General features: G+C 39.5%; 1 protein-coding gene across 1 annotated transcript in view; it reads right to left on the bottom strand.

Annotated features, from left to right (window-relative positions):
- The window catches only part of HELZ2 (helicase with zinc finger 2), a 1,911,095-nt gene that overhangs the window by 676,777 nt on the left and 1,211,280 nt on the right, over positions 1 to 23,038 (bottom strand). Inside the window, exon 12 of the mRNA XM_044089861.1 lies at positions 2,944 to 3,088. Within this exon, the coding sequence (XP_043945796.1) occupies positions 2,944 to 3,088 (145 nt within the window). The remainder of the gene's footprint in view (positions 1 to 2,943; positions 3,089 to 23,038) is intronic.

The raw sequence follows: 23,038 nt of genomic DNA on the forward strand, positions 1-23,038 counted from the left end.
CTCTGGGGAGCTGAGAAGCGGACTCCGACGGCAGACAGCGTCTTCCCGTCCTTCGCTCTGGACCAATGTTTCACGAACAGTTTTGCCAAACAAGGCAGGACCATCAAAGGGGCATTCGAAAGTCGCCTTGAAGGGCTCTCTGTGAAATCACAGTGGCGGAGCCAGGCCTGCCGCCTCATGACTAGGCCTGCTCCGCTGGCTCTAGCGGCTCCCTCGGTAGCGTGAGAAAGTAGCCGCATAGATGTGTTAGAAACTGCTCTAAGAGTGGCCATTCGGTGGAGTATACCTGCTTGTCCTCACCCGACATGGACTCTGGGGAGATGCAGCGTATTCTTTAATCAAATCCCGCTGCATCCTGATGACATGTGCCATGTAGTTCAGCACTCTCAAAGAGAAGGTTGCTGAACTGAAAACTCGCTTCCCAATGCGATCCATCGAGCGGGACTCCTTGCCCGGAGGATGCATAGAGGGACTCTCCTGGGCCAACTCCCTCTTAGTGGCTGCAGCCATCATCATGGCATCTACTGGGGGGCCTTTGCTCCAGTGAATGCGGTCCGCCGGAGGGGAAAGAATATGGTCAGGACGCTTGGGTACAGGCTCAACGGTGTCCGGATCCTTCCACGCTCTGGTGGATATAAGGTCCACCAGAGGGTCGGCAGGAGGGGACACCCAAGAGGTAGATGGGCCGCCTCGAATGCCTCCAAGAACACAGACTCGTCTGAGGAGGCCTTGGGGCAGACCACCCCCCCCTGATCCTCAACATTTCCATAATGTCTCCAAATGAGGCGTCTTCAGAGGGTGACCTTGGGGGGCCCTCCCCTTCATCCAAGTCTGTGTCTTGATAACGGACTCGGGAGTCCATGTGCCTCCTTTTGCACTTATGCTTCCGAGGTACTTCTTGGGGGCTGTCCGAGGAGTACTCTTCCGCAGCTGGATGTTCCAAGGGAACTACTTGGGACATCGAGGCGGGCTGTCCCTGGGACCGGCTGGTGGGAGCCTGGCCCAACTGCAAGGGAGTGCAGGATGGAGCCGTGGCAGGGACCGGGGGTCCGGAAGTCCTCAACAGTGCCCTTTCCACTACGTCGAAGGCCGAGGGGGAGCCAGCTTCTCTGAACCCGAGCCGACCCCACTCGGATCCGATGCACGGATCGGAGCCGGAGCCGAGACCGTCGGATCTGAGAGACTGGTGTGCTCCGACCTAGATGGAGCCGAAGACACACCAGCTCCCTCGGATCCGAGGCTCGGTCCTCGGCTCCGAGAGGTCGGGTCCGAAGCACCCGAAGCACTCAAGGGATGGGGACGGATCCGAGGTGCGCCGACCTATCGGATCCGACCCACCCCCGGATCCAACTCTGCCCAGCGCCGACAGCTCCGAACCCATGGTGTGGGTCGGAGAAGGAGCCAAAGGGGGTCGAAGCCCCTCCCGGATGGGGGGGGGGCTAGGAGCACTCCCATTTGCATTTGGGCCTGGATGAATCTCCTCATCATCCGGTCCATGTCTGCTTCACTCATGGAGAAGGTAGATCTAGTCGAGGCCACCAAAGCGGACCTAGAGAGCCGCCTTGGGGACCTCGCTGAAGGGCTAGCCTCCTCCTCCTCGGGCCCAGGAGAGAACTGAGGGGAGTGGAGCCGAGGAGGAGGGAAACTAGAAGGCACAGGAGAGGCCCGCTTGGATGGAGGAGCCGAACTAGAGGTTTCAGCTCTCCGTTTGTGGTGCCTCTCCCTGTGCCTCTCCTTCTTTTCTCTCTCCCTAGAAGTCTCTCTCTCCTCCGGCGTCTTAGAGGGAGGTTGAGTCCCAGCCGGGGGAGGAGAGCCCACAGCAACTGCTTGCTGTGTAGAAGGGGCAGAAGCTGAAGCGGTATCTGGAGGAGAAGTCCCGCCAGAACAAGCTTCGACCTCCGCTCCCTCAAAGCTCGGGTTGAACCCTGCACAAATGCTACAACCAGAAGACAGGAGTCCAACCCCCAAGCATTTAACACACCGAGTGTGGCCATCCGGCGGGGACAGCTTATGGCCACACTCGGTGCACTTAGAAAAAACTGCCTTATGGGCTTCAGACATACTCTAGCCCTAACAGGCCTAAACACACACAAACCACTCAAACTACGCAATCCCGGGAAGAAAATATAAAAGATAGAGGAAGGAAAGCCTAACAGACACACTTCTATCTAAAATAATCAAAAAAGGTTACATTTTGCAAAATTTTCCTGTCAGAAAACTTATCTGCACTAGGAGCTCAAGGAATCCGTCGCAACTTGAAAGCGGCAAACGAAATCTGAGGTCAGTCAGGGCTTGGCAAGGGGTTATGGGTAGAGGGAGGAGCTAGGAGCTCGGAGCCTAAGCTTTTGAAAGGCCGGCTCGGACCCGAGGTCGGATCCGATACCTACAGGTTGCAGACAAATGAAGTCTGCCTACTTCAGATTTAGAAGTTATGTACTCACCATAACGTTCCATCTGAGTAGGTGACTTCATTTGGATGCAACTATCCCACAGGTTGCATCCAAATGAAGTCTGCCTACTTCAGATGCACTGTTCAGCATCTGACTTTATTCATTGCATTTATCAGCATGTTCTAAATAGTAGTCACAGGCAGGGGAGCAATAACCCAATCTCTTTAGATCTTGGGCCTGATTGAAGAAATGCTTAGAGTGAGCTATGAGGGGTTGTTGTGTTTAAGCTTAAGCTAGCATGGTATAGTGCACTTAGAAAATGGGTGTAAGATTTTTCTTATAAACCAGAGGAAAGTGCTTAATCTAATCTTTGTTAAATAAATTAGTGGTAATTGTGCCTGCACAGTCATTGCTCCTTTCAGTTTTTTAAGTAGTTTTCTAGTGCCCTTCTCTGGAATAATATTATTGACTATGACAACAGTATCATTGTTCTTTCATGCAAAAGTAGCTAAGTATCAATATTTGTGGAACACAAACCTAAGTAAAATATTACCTAAGAGACTCCATTGGTTTCCCTTCCCGAAGTGTCTTTTGGGAAAGATGCAGGTTGCTACCAGGATAGGGAAAATCTAGCATCTCTATTTGCTCACTGTAGACACGGAGAGGCTTCAAAACTGATTTCAACTTCAGCAGGTACTCTATGCCAAAGAAAAGGACCAGAATGTTAATGTGGATATCTCTCACATCTGTGACAAATCTTACATACAATGTACAATCTGCAGTGAAATACTTTTATTTCTTTCTTACACAGCTATCCTTATTGGCTTTTTTAATAATCTAACTCACTGAAAGTAAAAAGCAGCAACAGTAGCAGCAACAAAACTTATGGAATCTCTTGACATTAACTAAAGACCACATGTAGCAAGCATCACTCAATGAGTTTAAAAGGCCCTACCTGCTTTGTTTCATGAAAACCATCCTAAAAGAGTGGAAAAGAAAATAAACTAAGGTCCAGAAACATGTTTACGGAACAGGTGTTAGTATAGCTCACACCTCTAAACAGTTTTCTTATTTTGTGTAAGGGGGTGTGGGCTAAACTACCTTGCTCCTAAGTAAGTATGTCTACAACTTGCTCAATGTCACATGAACATTTACTAGCAATACTTGGATAGTATGGATACTTTCAAGTTCCCTGACTTAAAACCGGCATTTGAACAGTTTTGCACTTGTTTTAGACTCAGCACAGCTCCTCTTGGTCCTGCAGAGTGTTACAAGCAGCAGAAAGATGAAAAGAGAGACTTTAAACAGATTAAGTATTTTTTCTCTGCCTTTCTACTTGCAACTGCATATTCTTGCCAAAAAGCAAGTTTCTAGCTATTCTAATATCTGAACAAGCGTGTTTTTGCATGTTTACGGTTCCTGCACGTCTTTAAATCATTTGTGTGTTGTTTAACTGTTATAGGCTACACACTCAAGTGTGCTAGCCCCTTTAAAGCATTTACAGTGTTTTTCTGTTAAGTTACTGTTGTTCTGTTGAAAAAAGAAAAAAAACAAAACATCCTTGTTTCCTGCCTTTTCTGAACTAGAGTAGCCCAGATTTAAGGTTTTGCTGAATTCTGGGCTGTGGTATAAGTTCCTGTGTTGCCCATATCCTTACTTGGATAGGAGGAAGCCGAAAGAAGAAGAAGATACTACTTGACCAATCCACACTGGGCAATCAGCATGGGCGGAGAGAACTTCTCTGAATCCTAAAGGTAGCATCCCTTTGCTTAATCTGTATGTAATTGGTTATTGCATATCCTAGCAAACCTATTCTCCCTGAAATATAAAGAAATCAAAAATAAATTGCTAAAATATGACAAATCTGACAAATTCACAAAATATTTTAATGTGCATATGTATATAAAATGTTTCTTGTAAAGTTGTAGTGATACACTGGATTTGTTGATTACTTGATAATACTAAAGTGGTGTTTTCTTCCTGTATGTATGACTGTAACTGTCAATCTTTTCATCTAATTAGAATGTTACTATATTAACTGAACTATCACATTTTTCCCCTCCTGAGAATGTAACTCTGTAAACTGAAAATGTATGCAGTGTTCACAAGTAGTCTTGTATTTAATTGACTGTATATTTAATGTTGAAAGTTTCTCACCTTTGAACAAAGGTCATGGCCAAAAAGAGGCTACACACTAACCTGCTTACCTGGTGAATAAATAGAAATAAAATAAGCACTGCATTTAAAAATATCTATGGGGACAATATGCAGTTGGACAGACATGAAAAACAGCAAATGAAGGAAATGGCTGCATGACAGAAGTTTGCAACACAAGTGTACAAATTAAAAAAAGTGTGAGCACTAAGCTGCAAATGAATTAAAAGACAAGCAAAACTAAATCTTGCTATATAACTTAAAAATATTTTTTGTAGGGGGAGCTTCAGCCTCTGCACCACCTAACATGAGAGCTGCCTCCCCACTCATTCTACTTGCATATACTAATTTTGAGACTGCTCTGGAATTAAGTAAAGGGAATTCACTGAAATAAAACAGTTTTGGACTTGTTACATACTCCAATAAAATTTTACTGTTTGCCCTTTAGGGGTCAATATGTACATGAAAAAATGTTTTGCTCCCAATGAAAGGGGATGAGTAAAGGTAAGCAATGTAAGGGACTAGCGTTGTATGCTTTCAGAATACTTTGATTTCTAGGATGAGACATGACTAGTAGATAACAAGACATTTTAGCCTGTCTACAGAGACCACTGGTAATACTTAACTAGGACACTATGTGCAGTTCTGATTCTGAACACCTCATCATCTGCTCATCTGAAGTACACATTTATTTATTTATTTATTTTTATTTAAATTTGTTGACCGGGAGTGTCCGACTGGACATGGGTCCATTTTCAGCGAGGCCCGGGGAGAAAAGCTCCACAGTAAAATAAACAGACAGTAGTTACATTGGATTACATAGCGATTAACAATTTAACATAGAAATTACTTACAACATATTTACAGATGAAGAACATAGTACATCAGTAGACAAAGACAGAATGGGATCAAATGTAAGCAACAAAAATGGAGCACAAGCCACAGAAATACCATAGGAAGACAGACCAGAAGAGGTTAATATGTATTATCATGTCTTGATGAAAGTAGGTTATGAAGCAGTAAAAAATTGCACATGCTTTAAGGACCTTTGTAGAGCACAACTGAGTACCACCTTTCCAAAAAATTAATATACAAAACAACAGGGCACATTCTAATGTTAGAAGGTACATGGCTTAGGGGAGACTCAAGGAAGTATTATTTCACATACAGAGAGGATGGTAACTGGTTCAGCCAGTGCAACCAAAAACAATTAAAAGATGAATACGTGAGTAGAAAAGATAAATGGCACATTTTATAAGGGTGGGGAATGGAAAAAAGTACTATACAATGTAAACATTTTACCCCAGACTGAAGGACAGCACTCCAAATGGAAGGAAAAATTAGATATTCCACACCAGTAAGTTTGTTAGACAACCTAAAATACAAATTATTGTGGTTACCAAACATTTTCATTTTTACAGTTGCCACTGTTTCTCACAATTATGCAAATAAAGATAGTCTAACTTGTCCTTACAGATTCACTTATTTGTACACTTAAAACATCATGAATGCATTTAAATATAAAACATGTCCATCCTGCATATTCATATCTGGTATTTGCTGCTGTTCCCCCAGCTATAAATTACAGCAGATGGGTGTACTGCGAATATGCTGATATGTTTTCTGGTGTGCCTATACAAAGAACATCATAAAAGCCATCTCAACTAGCCTGCATCAATGCAGAGAGGTGGGCGATGAGAGGGCAAGTGTTGCACACTGGAATTATTTAGAAAAAGTAAAGAAACACTTTACTTTTATAAAATAACACTACTAAATAAGAATAGCCACATACCATGACCAGGTCATATTTAATTCACATACTTACCCATTGTGTAAGCCTCTGTTCTGCTCAATCAAGCTTCATTCTCAGGTACAAAAAAATGACCCCAGCTATAAGTAAGTATGAATCACCCACTCCCTGACATATTTGTAGAAAAAAGTGGGTCTATATCACATTGTCAAGTGACCTATTCAGAGAAATCTTCTTCATCAAAGTTCATTTATTAAAACCTCTGTCTATCAAAAAATCATTTTACTGAATATTTTTCCCAGGGAAAATAACCACTAGGCCAACTACCAATTGGCACAAAAATCACAAAAATTAAAACACACTCAGGTGGGGAGGGTCTACACCCCCCACAACCCCAACTAAATATATCAACTCTGAGATCACACTACAGTGGAGAAAAGGGAAAATTCCCAATGATGCCCTACTGTTTTTTTCCCCTGAGAAAATATTCATTAAAATGATCATTCAATAGATACAGGTTTCGACAAATGAAGTTTGATGAACAGGCATTCACTGAATAGGTCATTCGACAATGTGAAATAGACCCGGTATTTGTAGAAAAAAATATATAACAGGGTATGCTGTTTATCTGTTAGGCAAGAAAACTGGGGCTCCTACAGTAATTGATGAAATGTTGTGGGGTATCCAGAAACACAGATCATAATCATGTTTCTAGCAGGAATGCTCATTGCATTATGATGGAGCAATTCAAAGTCTACTGTAGCACTACAGCAGTACAAAGCCTCCAGTAAGCACCACTACAGCAGTTTGCTTGATAACACCACATGAGAATGCAACATTCCAGGGGCATGGCTAATTATAATTACTCATGAGCTCAGAAGCCTTACCAAGGATGGAAGTAGCATGGTAGAGCAATTCAAGTGTGTGCGTGTGTGCGTGTGTGTATGTGTGTGTGTGTGTGTGTGTGTGTGTGTGTGTGTGTGTGTGTGTGTGTGTGTGTGTGTGTGTGTGTGTGTGTTTGTGTGTATTTCTCTCTAGGTGTCTGTGCATTAACACTGTGTTAGTTGGAGGGGAACATTTAACATAGATGTTTGTTTCAGAGACATGCAAATAAGTCTGTAATGATCTTTTGCCCCGTGCAACTATTCATCATTTAGCTTTATAGCTGTAGCAGAGTACAATAGTGAAGCACTATTACTTTTACAGAACCATTATATTATACAGTGTATTGATATATATTTATTTAGACAATATGTAATTGGGGTAGAGCACTTATCCTACTTGACCAATTTTGGTCTCTGCCCAGATTCTTCATTACAACAATAACCCTTGACTGGGTGTGGGTAATACTGGATTTTCTCATGGTTCGCTGTCGTGACCAAATAAAGCCAACCGTGGATAAATCAACATTACCCAGACCCAGCCATGGATTATTGCTTATTATACAATGACATTATTTAAGAAAAAAAAACTTACTTTTCTTAAATGATGACATTATATAATGGCAAACAAAATATTCCCCTGCACGGATATTTTATATCTTCAGGAATTTATGGAATACCTGAATGATAATATATGGGGAATACAATTTACTATTACCTATGATCGGGAATCCATTACATTTTTGGATGTCTTGGTAACTAGAAATAATGATAACACCTTGATAACTGAAAACCAAAGAAAATTCCCCCAATACAATACGATTCTCCACGCATCCAGCTTTCATCCAAAACATATTGCAAAGAACATCCCTAAATCGCAATTTATTAGGATTAGGCGCAATTGTTCTGAGAATAACACTTTTGTCAATCATGCTCAGGATTTGCATAACAGATTCATTGAGCGGGGCTATTGTTCAGGATATGTGACCATGGCTCAGAATTATGCATTGGGTCTACACAGACCTAATTTACTAACGTATAAAAAGAAACATACAAAGTCAAATAAACTCAGACTCACTACAACATTTGGTAGAAATACCAACAACTTTATTAAGATTATCAGGGATAACTGGAACATTTTGGAGGCTGATGTCAGAATTAAAAACATTATCCCTAATAAATGCCTTTTTTCTTTTCGTAAGGGAAAGAATTTGGCTGGCCACTTTAATCACTACAAACATCACTATGAGTCCACTTTACCACAAATATATCAAACTACTATCTTGGGTGATAGGCTTATTGGTTCATTTCCATGTGGCCATTGTGTCAATTGTAAGCATATGTTGAAAACTAAGGAGTTCACCAGTAGGAATACTAATACAGTTTTTGACATTAGATTTTTTGCTAACTGTAACACTGATTGGGCCGTTTATTTGGCATGTTGCACTTGTCACTCATTTTATGTAGGGCAGACGTCAAGACCAGTTAAATTACGTATTTCTGAGCATCTCAGTGATATTAGATGCCATAAGAATACCAATGCATTATACAAACACACTCTCACGCATAGCACTGCTAAATTTCATTTTACCATTATTGATAAAATCATTGGTGACAGAACCATTAAGAGTGGTTGGCATAATAAACTCAACCTTAAAGAAAAGAAATGGATTACGAAACTAGGAGCATTATTTAGTCCTGGGTTAAATGATTGTTTATAAATAAAAATTGAATATATTATACATGTTTGCTGAACAAATGGTGTTCCAATATTCAGAATACATACATATGTTTATTAATTATATATATTGACATAGCTAATGCTAATATTGTAGTATGTACTCTGATTTGTTATGCACTTTGCATATATGCATATCTATATATTTTTGTTCAATATTGGATCATGTATAATTGGTGCTTTAATATTTGGAATATAGAATTATGTATATGTTTTACATAATATATACATAGAAATAGCCAATCATAATATGAATGTACTCAAGTCCTTAAAATGATCCATTTTTTCGAATGTATTTTCAATCATACAAAAATTTTTTGTTATTTATGCTGTTTGAGAATCAGCACATGCTCAAAATTTTGTAACCAATCAGCGTGGCTTTATCTGTTTAAATACAGCATTTCTGTTTTGGCTCCTTGTTGTACACTGAAGAAGGCTAGGTTTTCAACCATTGCCGAAACCGGTTTGTTTTTGGATGCCATTATGCTGTTTGGGTAGTTTTTATTAAACTACTCTTTTTGACTCAGTCTACTTGTTGCTGGCTCATTATATAATGGCGCTGTGGTAGTCTTCCACTTTAATTTTATGTCTTGGGATTTCTTGATGTACTGCGCATGCATATGAGACTTACGTTCCCACACTTACACAGTACACCTGTGGTTTGGAAAGAAATGTAGATGGGGAATGTGTTCGTAAGATATTCTGTCAGCCATGATGTTCTGCATAAAGGAAGAATTGGTTACATTTTATGTTTTGTTTATTTTTGTACCTGATTCTTCTTGATTGCAGAACATCTTGGCTGGCTTAGTAGCTTACAAACACCTTCCGGACTTACAATGTAGTTTGTTGTCTGGAAGTATACATCTCAACCTCTTAGAGCAAGAAATCTGGACAAAGCCATAAATAACAGGGGTATAAAGTTTCAAAAATATGGACAGTTTTTAAGTAGTGCTGTTACAAATTATGAACATTTATAGAATAACAGATTTTGCATTAATATTAATTTCCTGAAGGGTATGAAGTCTGAAACTGAAATGCCTTTAAACCATAGCTAACTAAAAGCAAAGGACAGCATAAAATTAAATCACATGAAAATGAAAACAGAAAATTAAATCACAAGAAAATGAAAACAGAAAATTAAATCATATGAAAATGAAAACAGAAAATTAAATCACATGAAAATGAAAACAGAAAAGCATAATGTTTATAAGCCTTAAATGATATTTGCAGGTCAAGTGAAGGGGTGTTAACTAATTTCTATCACAGGAAGGCACGTTTTTGACTAAATGAAGTTAAAACAGAGTAAGATTCTTCAAGTTACATTTGCATACATTGTACAAATGCAAAAATCTCAGTGAAAATGTTTGTGACTCGGCCCCTGTGGCAGAGCTTCTGCAGTATTGGGGTTAGATGTAATGACCACTGGCTCTGAAAGGAAAGAAACGAGGGAAACTCTTCTGAACTGTCATATTATATTGGGGTAATAAAGTTAATATTTATTATAAAAAGAAATACAGGAATGACCATAGTGAGTCAGAGGTAGAAAATAGGGGGGGGAGTAGAATACAGAGATGGCAAAAACGTCAATGAATGTAAGCTGAAAGTAGGTCAATAGGAGTTATACTGATAGAGAACCACAGCTATACAGTGTATTTATTGAGCTCTACAGAACAAGTTATCATAACACTACACTGATATGCACGATGTCAAACTATCACTTAGTAACATTCTTGGAATAAACTAGTATATCGAAAGAGTGTTTTTGATATATCAAAACACCAGAAACTGATATTACATATTTGTTAACAGGCACAGGGTAAACTTATATGATTTAAATGAAATGAATACAAGCCCACCACACTGTCAATGTCTATTAATTGTTCTACATAGTCTTAGAACAAATAAAAATGGAATAACATATGACACATACCTGTACTCTGCCCCCTCGGCTGCTGAGTATCCTCGTGCTGCATCGGCAACTATAGCAAGCCTTTACCCTGAAATACCTCCTTGTGACTATGCCTGGCCTGGATACCTAGACCCAAAATAATATAGAAAAGTTCTACTGCCATATCCCTTGTTTATGAAAAGACCTACATTGTCACAGAAGGAATTAAGAAACCTTTACCCTGAAATACCTCCTTGTGACTATGCCTGGCCTGGATACCTAGACCCAAAATAATATAGAAAAGTTCTACTGCCATATCCCTTGTTTATGAAAAGACCTACATTGTCACAGAAGGAATTAAGAAACCTTTACCCTGAAATACCTCCTTGTGACTACGCCTGGCCTGGATGCCTAGACCCAAAATAATATAGAAAAGTTCTACTGCTATATCCCTTGTTTATGAAAAGACCTACATTGTCACAGAAGGAATTAAGAAAGTATGTACAACCACTGCTACATTTCTGTAATACTGTATTAAAAGCCCTGCTAAGTTCTGTATGCTCCCTTGCCAGGACAGCTCAGCAGCCAAACCCCCACTCCAGACTACTTTTTCAACTATTCCCTTGTCCTCCTCAACAAGTTTCAGCCTAGCGATCTACCTTGGTAGAATCCATGGTACACTCTAGCATCTGTCCACTAGGTGGCTCCCTAGCCCCACCACTCTTGCTTCTCACATCTATTACCTTAAAGTCTACTTTAAACATGTTCTAACTTTCCTGCTTTCTTTTTTCTCCTTTCTCTTTAACATCTTAAGTAACACTATCCTATTAAACCCATTGCCCCTTGTACTTACCTCTCCATACAATAGTCCACTGATAGGTTCTCGCTCTGCCTCCCTTGGCTCTTATTCCTGCTACTACCTACGTGCTTACTCTTTCTTCTTTTACCCTCCCTATTTCCCTATCTGTTTGACTCTGTCAATAGGTGCTATACCTCAGCTTCTACTACTCTGACCTAACTTACCTCTCCTTTACTTCCTCTATCCACTCACATACACAGTCTATACTGACTTTTGATCTCCCGGTCTGTACCTGACTACACCGTCCCAGCTCCTCCCCCCGTCTACCTTACTCCCTCCCAGAGGTTATAAATCCTCCCTGTTCCATGACGCCATCTTAATGTAACTCTGCCCCCTCGGCTGCTGAGTATTCTTCTGCTGCATCGGCAACTATAGCAAGGTAATGAACTGTCTCTGTTTATGAAATGAATCACATTCTGCTTTAAAATAATGGAAAGTTCATATTGATATTATTAGGATACTCCTGTTTTGTCTGTTACAATGTTTCATCATACTAACTAATAAGTTATTAGACGTTAGAGAAAGCGAAATTACTTATACTGTGTCAACGCTGAATGGTTTTGGTAGATTAGCCTTACTATGGCCAAGCGGACACTCGCTAATGCTTACAAACTCCTGTTAGTAATACATGTATTTCCTCTTGTGCGCTGATGTTTTCTCCTAAGATTACGTGCTGTAACGTTATGTACCATAGAGCAGTAATTAATGTACTTTGACATGATGGTTAAGATTTACTTGATTGAAAGGTGCTCACTAATCCCAGTTCACCACTCACCAGTATTGCCTCTATCGTTGTGTGTTTTAATGGTCTTAGCACTAACGCCGAATTGTCAGCAGTGAAACGCTATCTTTTCAAAACCAGCACCAAAGTGCTGAACAGCTTAACTTTTTGGCGCCAACCCTTGTACTAGTGCTGGCTAAGTGTTAATGTGAATTACTGGCGCACTAGCCTAGTATATCCTCTGCGCAAATCCATATATATTGGCCTGCTGAGTGAACAGCGCTTTTTACACACGATACCATTTAATCTGCCTAACAGATAATTAAAGTCAAGGAACATACTTTGTTCTTGTTGGCATGCTGGTACAAGTGCTGACCAAGCGTTCCTGTAAATAACTGTCATGCTAGCTAGTATATCCTTTGGTTTATGTACATAACTGTCGTACTAGCCTAGTATATCTTTTGGCGCAAATCCATATACTGTGTCCAGCTGAGCGACTAGTGCTTATCACATACACAACAACAAAAAGGTTGTTCAATAAGATACCTATCACATATTGTACTACCTCTCAGAGAATTGACTGTTTATTTTTCACTGTAATATTCACTGCATAACCTAATGTTTCGTATCATTAGCTAGTGTTGATCTGTATCTGCCCAGTGTATGCTACAGTAAGGATAAATGCGTTCACATTTTATTTTTTCTTTACCTAAGTGTAACCAAGTGGTATAAGTATAAATTGCTTCCTTTTCTCATCTCTTTAAGATGTATTGCTTATGTTAATTGTTATTCATTGATACCTCCTTACATTTATTTGTTAAAGTTAGCTATTGTGCTTCTGTACTGCCTATTAAAGTGCAATCTCTCTCTATAATTTCTCTCCTATTCTCCAGCCTTTACCCTGAAATACCTCCTTGTGACTACGCCTGGCCTGGATACCTAGACCCAAAATAATATAGAAAGGTTCTACTGCCATATCCCTTGTTTATGAAAAGACCTACGTTGTCACAGAAGGAATTAAGAAAGTATGTACAACCACTGCTACATTTCTGTAATACTGTATTAAAAGCCCTGCTAGGTTCTGTATGCTCCCTTGCCAGGACAGCTCAGCAGCCAAACCCCCACTCCAGACTACTTTTTCAACTATTCCCTTGTCCTCCTCAACAAGTTTCAGCTTAGCGATCTACCTTAGTAGAATCCCTGGTACACTCTAGCATCTGTCCACTAGGTGGCTCCCTAGCCCCACCACTCTTGCTTCTCACATCTATTACCTTAAAGTCTACTTTAAACATGTTCTAACTTTCCTGCTTTCTTTTTCTCCTTTCTCTTTAACATCTTAAGTAACACTATCCTATTAAACCCATTGCCCCTTGTACTTACCTCTCCATACAATAGTCCACTGATAGGTTCTCGCTCTGCCTCCCTTGGCTCTTCCAGCTCAGTTCGTCCTGCGGGCTCACTCTGTTCCCCTACCCTGCCCCCTATTCCCACCTGCCCCCACTACATCTACATTTATACCTACCCAACCACACCCACTAGAACTCCTAACCAATTATACTCCACAACTCTCAAGTTCCTCTCCCCTATCCCACCCATAGACATTCATCTCTCCACCCAGTAGTACACCCTATCTAAGCAATCAATCTTCACTGCCCAGCCCACATGCTCTACCTAACCCATCTAATCCTCTACTCCTCAACATACTCCCCACAGTCAAATCCAAAGGCCTACCTACTCCCCAATCCTACTACAAAAAGGCTTACTAACCTACAGCATAGTAACTACTCACACCCCCTCACTTTTCACTTTAAATAACCTCCTACACTATGTTCCCAAAACCCTTAACCTATACCCCACTACTATTATTTCTCCTCAACCTATCCTACATCTACTACCTCACTCAACCCACACATACTAACCATACTCAAGCCTTCCACATAACTACTGACTTCAATACATTTCCATCAAAATCTCACATCACAATATTTCCCCATCTCTATCCTATAAAAAATCAACTATTCTTTACTTTTAAACTCATTAACCCCCGCAAACACTCATCCACAACAGCAGCTAACCCATACTTTACCAATGCATTAAAATTCAACCCATACTTTACCAATGCATTAAAGAACAACCCATACACTAAGCAATCCAAACACCTAACCAATATTATTCTATATCTAATTACTACCCTATTATCAGGAGACATACATCCCAACCCTGGCCCCTCAAACCCCTCCAACATAGACAAGTCTATACTTATTGCCTCCCTAAACTCCCAAAGCACAGTAAACAAAATCCCAAGCCTCCATGCCTGGCTCTCACACAATAAACCCAACATTTTATCTATATCTGAAACATGGCTAAAGTCTCACATAAAAGACCATGAAATAACACCACCAAACTACTCTATCATCCGAAAAGACAGATCCCACAAAAAAGGTGGTGGCGTTGCTCTTTTGTATTCATCCTCCCTGTCAGTCACCCCTTATAACAAGCCTATTACCAAATTCAACAATGCAGAAATACCCTTGACAAAATTTCAACTTAATAAACACAAACACATAGTAATAGTCTCCATCTACATCCCCCTGGAGACAATATTACTACATTAGAAAATATACTCTTCTAGCTCTCCACTAATATTAACAATGAAATAATAATTCTAGGAGATACTAACATAAACTGGTCCTCCATTCAGTCAAACACAAGTCCACATAACATAAACCTTTACAACTTCTCACAGCTAATTAATTCCACAACCCGCCCCTCTAAAACTCTATCTTCTGGTAGCATTCTAGACTGGATTTTAGTCTCTCACCCTCATTACTTCTCAGACAGTGGTACACTTCCAGACTCCCTCAGTGATCACCTGCCCACCGTTGCACACCGACTCCCTACACCATTACTAAGAACACATAACTACATTACCATACGCAATCAAAAAATCTTTAAACCAACAGCTTTCACTGACTCTCTAAAAGCAATCAACTGGGATATTCTAAAAACTCTAACCCTAGATGATGCAGTAGCTCACTTCAACACAACCTTTTTAAATATCCTAGATCACCATGCTCCCCTAAGCTCCAAAAGAATAAAACTAAAAACTACCCCTTGGCTAACCAAAACTACTCTAGCAGCTATGAAACACAGAGATAAAGTATGGGCACTTTACCATAAAAATAAATCTCCCCTCTCCCATCTCAAATTCAAAACACTCAGAAATAAAGTAAAAAAGCTCATTATTGCTGATCGACAAAACTATTTCTCCAAACTTCAAAACAATAATAAAACAAACCCTCAGAAGTTCTGGAAAGGAATATCTACCCTTATCAATCCTGGCAACTTACTCAACCCCACTCCTGACCCCAATGCTTCTGACAATGACTTAGCTACACAATTCAACTCATTTTTCATAGATTCCATCTCCAAACTAACATCTTCATTCTCCAATTCCTCTCCATCCTCCACTTCTCCCACTAGCACTCCTCCCTACTCCTCCATCTCTACTACCACTCCCTCTCCATCTCTGTCACCCCCTCTTCACACACCTCCTCCCTACTCCTCCATCTCTACTACCACTCCCTCTCCATCTCTGTCACCCCCTCTTCACACACCTCTATCACTAAAACCAATTCCGACATCCACAATAAAAAAACTTTTACAAAAACTAAAACCATGCTCCAATGCCCCTGACAACATTCCTTCTTACTTCCTCAGCATTTCTGCTGAGGCCATAGCCTACCTCATCAGTATATTAATCAACCGCTCTATCCAAGAAAGCATGGTACCCCAAATCTGGAAAAAGGCTTACATCATACCTTTACACAAAGGTGGCAATAACAACAATATTGCAAACTTCCGCCCCATAGCTATCTTATCCCCCATCTCTAAACTCCTAGAAAAGTGTATTAAATTTACAGCTACTACCTTACCTCTTAGGCAATAATCTGCTCACTCCAACTCAGCACGGTTTTAGACCTGGCCACAGCACTATGTCAGCCCTCCTCTCCTTCCTAGAAACTGTAAATAAAGCTTGGGACTCAGGTCATATTGTCTCTACCCTCTTACTTGATCTTTCAAAGGTCTTTGACACTATCTCTCACAAGCTCCTTCTAACCAAACTCTCTCAACTCAACTCATCTCCTTCCTCACTGTCCTGGTTCTCTAGCTACTTATCAAATAGATATCAAGCAGTTAAATGGAAAAAGGCCACATCCTCTTTTCTAATCACCCCAACTGGAGTTCCCCAGGGCTCCATACTGGGTCCTCTGCTATTTAATATATTCATTAACGACTTCCACAACTCTATTCCATTCTCCAGCGTTATCCAATACGCAGATGATTCAACTATCATCTGCACTGCTACATCCTTCCCAGTACTACAAAATCTTACACAAGATGCCTTCTCTTCCACTGAACTCTGGATGAAAGATAACAACCTTGTTCTTAATGCCTCTAAAACCAAACTAATGGTATTTACCCCCTCTAAACACATCTCTATCAATACTAATTCTCTATTAATTAACATCCACAACAACACATCCCTGGAATTGGTGTCCAATGCTAAATTACTTGGTGTTCAAATAGACAGTCACCTTAAATTCAACTCTCACATTCAACTCAACATAAAAAAAACACATCAAAAACTAGGCATGCTATACCGACACAATCGCTACCTTACACCCTCCACTAAAATCACTCTCTCTACCTCATTCCTCATCCCCTCTCTTCTCTATGGAGCCTCACTCCTAACCAACATCCAATCTTCCCTTAAAACAAAACTTTCCACCTGTTACAATAAAATTGCTAAATTCGCTACCAGCCATAAATCTTCTACCCACCATTGCTCTTCACTCCATAAATTAAAATGGCTTGAACTTCCTAACCAACTTATCTATTCTCAACTTACTCTTGCTCATAAGCTCATTTTCAAACCTGACCTCTGTCCATCTCTTTCTTCTGCATTTAAATTTCACCTTCCCAGCAGGGTACTTAGATCTAACAACCAAAATCTAACCGAATTGTATAAGCCAAATCGTCCCCCTGGTAAAAATCTCCTAAACTTTAGCTTTGCACGACTCTGGAACTCCCTACCTCCTGCCATTCGCACCACTTTCAACCACCTTACATTCAAAAAATCTCTTCACTCTCATCTACTTTCCCAGTGGAAATGCTCATGCTCACATCCTTCATGATCCATACTGACTCGACACTTTCCACTTTCCTCCTAAAAAAAAAAAAAAAAAAATATTTGTACACTACATTGTCTGCTCTGTTGCAATTGTTTCTTACTTTCTAAATTGAAATGCTTACCTTCTCTAGCCTGTATCATCTAAAATGTTTACCACCAGTTGTTCTTCCTAAAAGTGTTTGCTCTAACTGTAATGTGAACAGTACTCTGTCTACCACATATTGAATGCTCTATTTGTAAAATTCTTGTAATTATTGTAATATGGATGTAAATCCTACTGTAACCTTATTTGGAGCTTTTCTCCCCAGGACTCCATTGAAAATGGTTTCATTTGGCCCAATGGACTATCCTGGTAAACCAACTGCAAATAAATAAATAAATAAATACTGTGAGGAAGGTAGTGACTGAGTGAATGAGGAGAGAATATTGAGGGGATATTTACCAACACATTCTGTTTTCAGTGACCCTCTCACCCTCAGGTCAAGTTATAACAGACAGTAATAAGTTTATAGTCAATACAAAGCTGTTAACAGATAGGTACAATGTAGAACAAGTTTTCTTTCATTTTCTGACTGCAGAAACTTGGCCAGGAAGACTAAGTAAATGGTATATACAGTGTAATCTATTGGTCAAGAGAATGGACAGTGGCCAACTTAGTAAGTGGTCCTTAGAATGCAATAACAACTCTACTGGGGGGTTGGACAGATATAAAAAAAAACTAATTTCCAGAACAGGCAGAGATGTATTTGACTAGAGGAAGTTAATTTACGGCAATGTTTATCAAGCTAAATTTGTTTACATTGTACAATGACAAAATTCTCAGTGAAAAAGTTTGGGAGTTGGCCCTTGTGGCAGAGTTTCTGCAGTACAAGGGTCAGATGTAGGGACCACAGGCTCTACATTGTGAGGAAGTTGGTAACTTACATCCTGGCCAAACCACAACACCCTCTCCTTTTACTTCTGAAAACACTGCAATACCATCTCAGTTCAACTCCTACTTTATGCAGACAGTATTATCTCTGACTGATAATAACAATTCACCTCACTCTTCTCCCATTCTGTCCTAACTAGCCACATTCATTCTCCTTTCTTTAACTTTCCATTTCTAGTGTAAGAAAACTTCTACTGAAACTATAGCTAACCTCTTTAGATGCTGACTACCCTCCAACATTGTTATAACTAAAACCATATACTGCCACCCACTTTGTTAGCAAAGTAAAATATGCTGACAACTTAACCTTAAATGTGCAGACCCATCCTTATCAGACTTCAGGACATCACCCAAAAGTCTTACACTGTTATCAAAGCCTGAATAAATGATGCAAATCTACTTTAAATCATAAAAATGAAAGAAAAAAACACTTATACTCATCATTCCTAAACAACACTAAAATGAAGCACAATCTTTCAAAATAATGTCATCCAACAGCACAAAATTTGAAATCTTAACTGAAACAAAACTTCTGTGTGTCCTAATTGACAACAAACTCAAATCTGGTGTCCTAGTTGTCAATAATCTTAAATTTAACCAGCACATATTGCAAGTCATTAAAACAATATACTAGACATGCAACTCCATCTATAGAATGAAGCACTACCTGACAAAAGATACAAGACAAAACATTACCATCTACTCTACCTTCTTCTGTCCCTACTGTAAGCCTCACCTATTCTTACAAATCTAAATACTACACTTAAAGCTTGATTCTCCACCTATTACAATTAAGTAGCCAAATTTGCTGCCAATGTGGTATACAGTATTTATCATTGCAGAGTCCAGAAACAATTAAACTGGCTTGAGTTGCCCAGCTATTTAAAATACTCACAACTTAGTACTGCACACAGTCTTATACATGAGCAAGAAAAATGTCCAGCACTAAAAGATACCCTGCAGCACTAATTCAGGTGGAGACCTTTCCTCAAACAAGTTAACTCTAAACAATCATAACAATGTCTAATAAATCAACAAGCAGCTCACAATACACAACACGTTCTTATCTAAACGCAGGAATGCCATGCCAGTATGAAACTTTCTACCTTTACCAGTATTGGAATTTAACACTGTTACCTTATAAAACACATTTACACTTCTCTGTATACCTGTCTCTGTTTCAGTGGGTGTTTGACATGCAAAGCATTATCTTTCTCAATTAAAAATAATAAATTGAAACACTATTTAGAATAATCCATGGTACAAGTGATCTGGATTATTGAGGGATTTACCCTCTTCCAGCTATGGCATTCATTTGGTCAGGCTGTACCCCCTTGATCCAACCTAACAGTCTCAAGGAAATGGTATCATAAAGCCTCCCCAGGTATGAGTTATTGTATTATAGCCCTATTAAGAAAAGGCCTCATGCATGGTTGATCTTTTAGCTCCTACAGAGATGGTCGGGGCAAAATTCTGTCCAGAGTCAGTTGTCTGAAGCAAAAGATGCCACCAAACTTAACAGCAATCTTTGGTTTCCATAGGAAATTAATGTTGGTGTGATTTCTAACTGTGTATATATAGTGATTCCCTTCTTTTGAGAGATGTCTTTGTCAATGAGTTGATATGACCATGGATTTTGGTATATATAAGTTTAATGGCAGCAGTCTTTCAAGTTAACTTTTTCATTCTTCTGTATTTTGGACATTATTGTTTGTAATTTCTGATGCTTGTGGTTTTGCCATTTGGCAATCCATATTAGAACCCAATTTCATACTTTACTTGCTTACACCTTTTTGATGAAAAGAATATAACAGATGATATTACACTTTTTAAGGAAGCAGGGTCTGCAGGGGGCAGATACTAGAGAAAAGTGACAGCAGGAAGTTAATAGTCAATGAAAAAAAATAAACGGATATTATGTGAAAAGATGAAATATTTAAGTGCAGATGAATGGATTTAATGAAATGGATATGTCTGACAGGAATAATGCTTTTTTTTAAAGAAAACAGTCTGGAAAACTGGTTTAAAGAAACAGAAATATTTCAGATAAGGAAAGTTTATAGAAGTCCACAAGAGTTATTTTGTTGTGGTCCAAAACTGGATGAACAGCATGCTAGGAATGTAAATATTTTGAAGGTACTATGTGAAAAATATATTCTTGGTTATATATGGTGCATAAATTGAATTTAGTGTGAGAAGAATATTGGACAGAATGGTAATTTAACATATAAAGTTGATGCAAATTACATTTGGAAGAATTGGTAAACTGCTTGTTAACCAGAGAGTACATCTATAAGTATGTTATGCAGGAAACTGGGGTACCAAAAGTTTGTTGTCAAAGTGAATAAATGGCTTATGGAAATATTGTTTGAGGAAAGTGGTTATAGACATGGGGGAATGGAACAAGCATATGGAAGGTGGTACCTGTGGTTAAAAAAGGGGGAATGGAAAGGGCATTTGGAAGGTGGTATCTGTGCTTAAAATGCGGGTCTGGAAAGAGCAGACAGGAGGGGATATCTGTAGTTGTAAAATGGCATAGAATATAATATTTTATGCACAGAATAGGAGATTTCGATTAACAGATTGACCAGAAACACCCCTGGAGTTACCAAAGTTCTTCAGGAAAACGTAAATACAAGAAGAACCAGAACAAGAATGGTATTCTGGATGGAATTTGAGACACAGCCCACATGAACAGCACAACAAGGCTGCAAAAGTAACCTGCTGCTCTACCGCAAGCAGGTAGATGGTGCTCGGTACATGTGCAGATATGAGCTACAGCATATTTATTTATTTATTTATTTATTTACATTTGTTGACTGGGAGTGTCTGACTGGACGTAGGTCCATTTTCAGCGGAGGCCCGGGGAGAAAAGCTCCACAGTTAAAATAAACAGACAGCAGTTACACTGGATTACATAGTGATTAACAATTTACATAGCAATTACTTACAACATATTTACAGATGCAGAACATAGTATATCAGTTGACAACTAGAATCTTGGCAAATTTGGCAATTTATTGTAGCAGGTCTTTAGCTTGTTTAGATCGCATTGCCTTAGGTTGGTATATATTGGAGAGGCATAAAATAGGGTGGAGATAAGGTGTGAATTTGCTATTGAAATCTTTGCTGCTTTGGTGAAAAGTTGCTTACTTCTGTATAACGCTCCTAGTTTTTTGTGGACTTTTTTACGGTCATGGATATGTGAATGTCAGATTTTAGTTTATTGTCTATTTCCACTCGTAGCAATTTGGTGTGTTCAGTTGGGTATATAGTGGTGTTGTCTTTTGCTGTGATGTTAAAGTGAGAGTTGTTCTGAGTATGTTTGGTGGGTTATACATATATGCAAGAACTAATAACAGAACACAGTTACAGAGAAGCACTAACAGCAGACAGGCCACTGTGCTACTATGGAAGCACTGTTATCATATATTGATAGAAGTTATATTCTGTGCATGAGCTGCCTTCACACACACACACACACACACACACACACACACACACACACACACACACACACACACACACACACACACACACACACACACACACACACTTTACACAAATGCTTGCACATACATATATTTGTTGACCAGGAAAGTCCATTTGAGAAGTCCCCATTTTCATAAAGTAAAATACGAACAATCAACAGTGCTTAAGCTGGGTATGGTGTCCAACCCCTGACCTAGAGGGTAACAGTACAAATGTAAAAGAGTAACAAAACTAAGACCAGAATATATTACCTTAGTTCTTAGATCTAGGAAAATGTTTCTAATCTTGTCCCAGAAAGAGAAATAGAACACCTTACAGAAGTTTTCTAAGTTTTTTTTTTAATTTTACTCAAGGTAGTAAAGTAAGCTGATGGACAAGCATTCTTGTTCTGATGGGGAATTTGAAATTTGTCATTGAAGTGAATAAGTGCCTTATAGAAATATTTTTTGAGGAAGAAAAAGAGGGTATTATCCCCTTGACTAGAACATGCAGTCACAGGACCCCAGTCTCCCTCTCCAAGATTTATGGAGCTCAGGAAGGAAAGGGGTCTGGTAGGGAGATGAGAAGAATGTTGAAGAGCGACGTACTGAAGGGTACCCACCCCAGTCTTAGGATGCTGAAAAAAGCTGAGAGAGAATATGGTAGTGCTGGTTAAGGGGATCTGGACCACAAAAGCGAATGTACCTGAATATCTATAATTATGGTAAGTGCCTAACACAGCTGCACTGTGTTCATCACAGTACTTATCACTGTAGTCATAATCAGTGAGATGACTACAATAGCAGTGGTCCACTGGCTGGCTGGCCCAGATGGCATAAATAGATGATGTGATTTTTTAATCTCATTTTCACTAAAAGAATCTCAATTGACTGCGCTGATCCAAATCATGAAGTGTTCTCTCAACTCTTTGTTTTCTGGGTTAGAAAAAAAAAAGGAAGGAGATTAGAATGGTTTAAAGACATAAAAGGTGCTACTTTTTACATAAATAAAGAGCTGGTCTAGAATATCAATGCTTGCAATTCCAAGATTCTCCCAGAAGA

This window comes from Protopterus annectens, chromosome 12.part0, assembly GCF_019279795.1.
Source record: "Protopterus annectens isolate FY-2018-M chromosome 12.part0, PAN1.0, whole genome shotgun sequence".
Classification (NCBI taxonomy): domain Eukaryota; kingdom Metazoa; phylum Chordata; order Ceratodontiformes; family Protopteridae; genus Protopterus; species Protopterus annectens.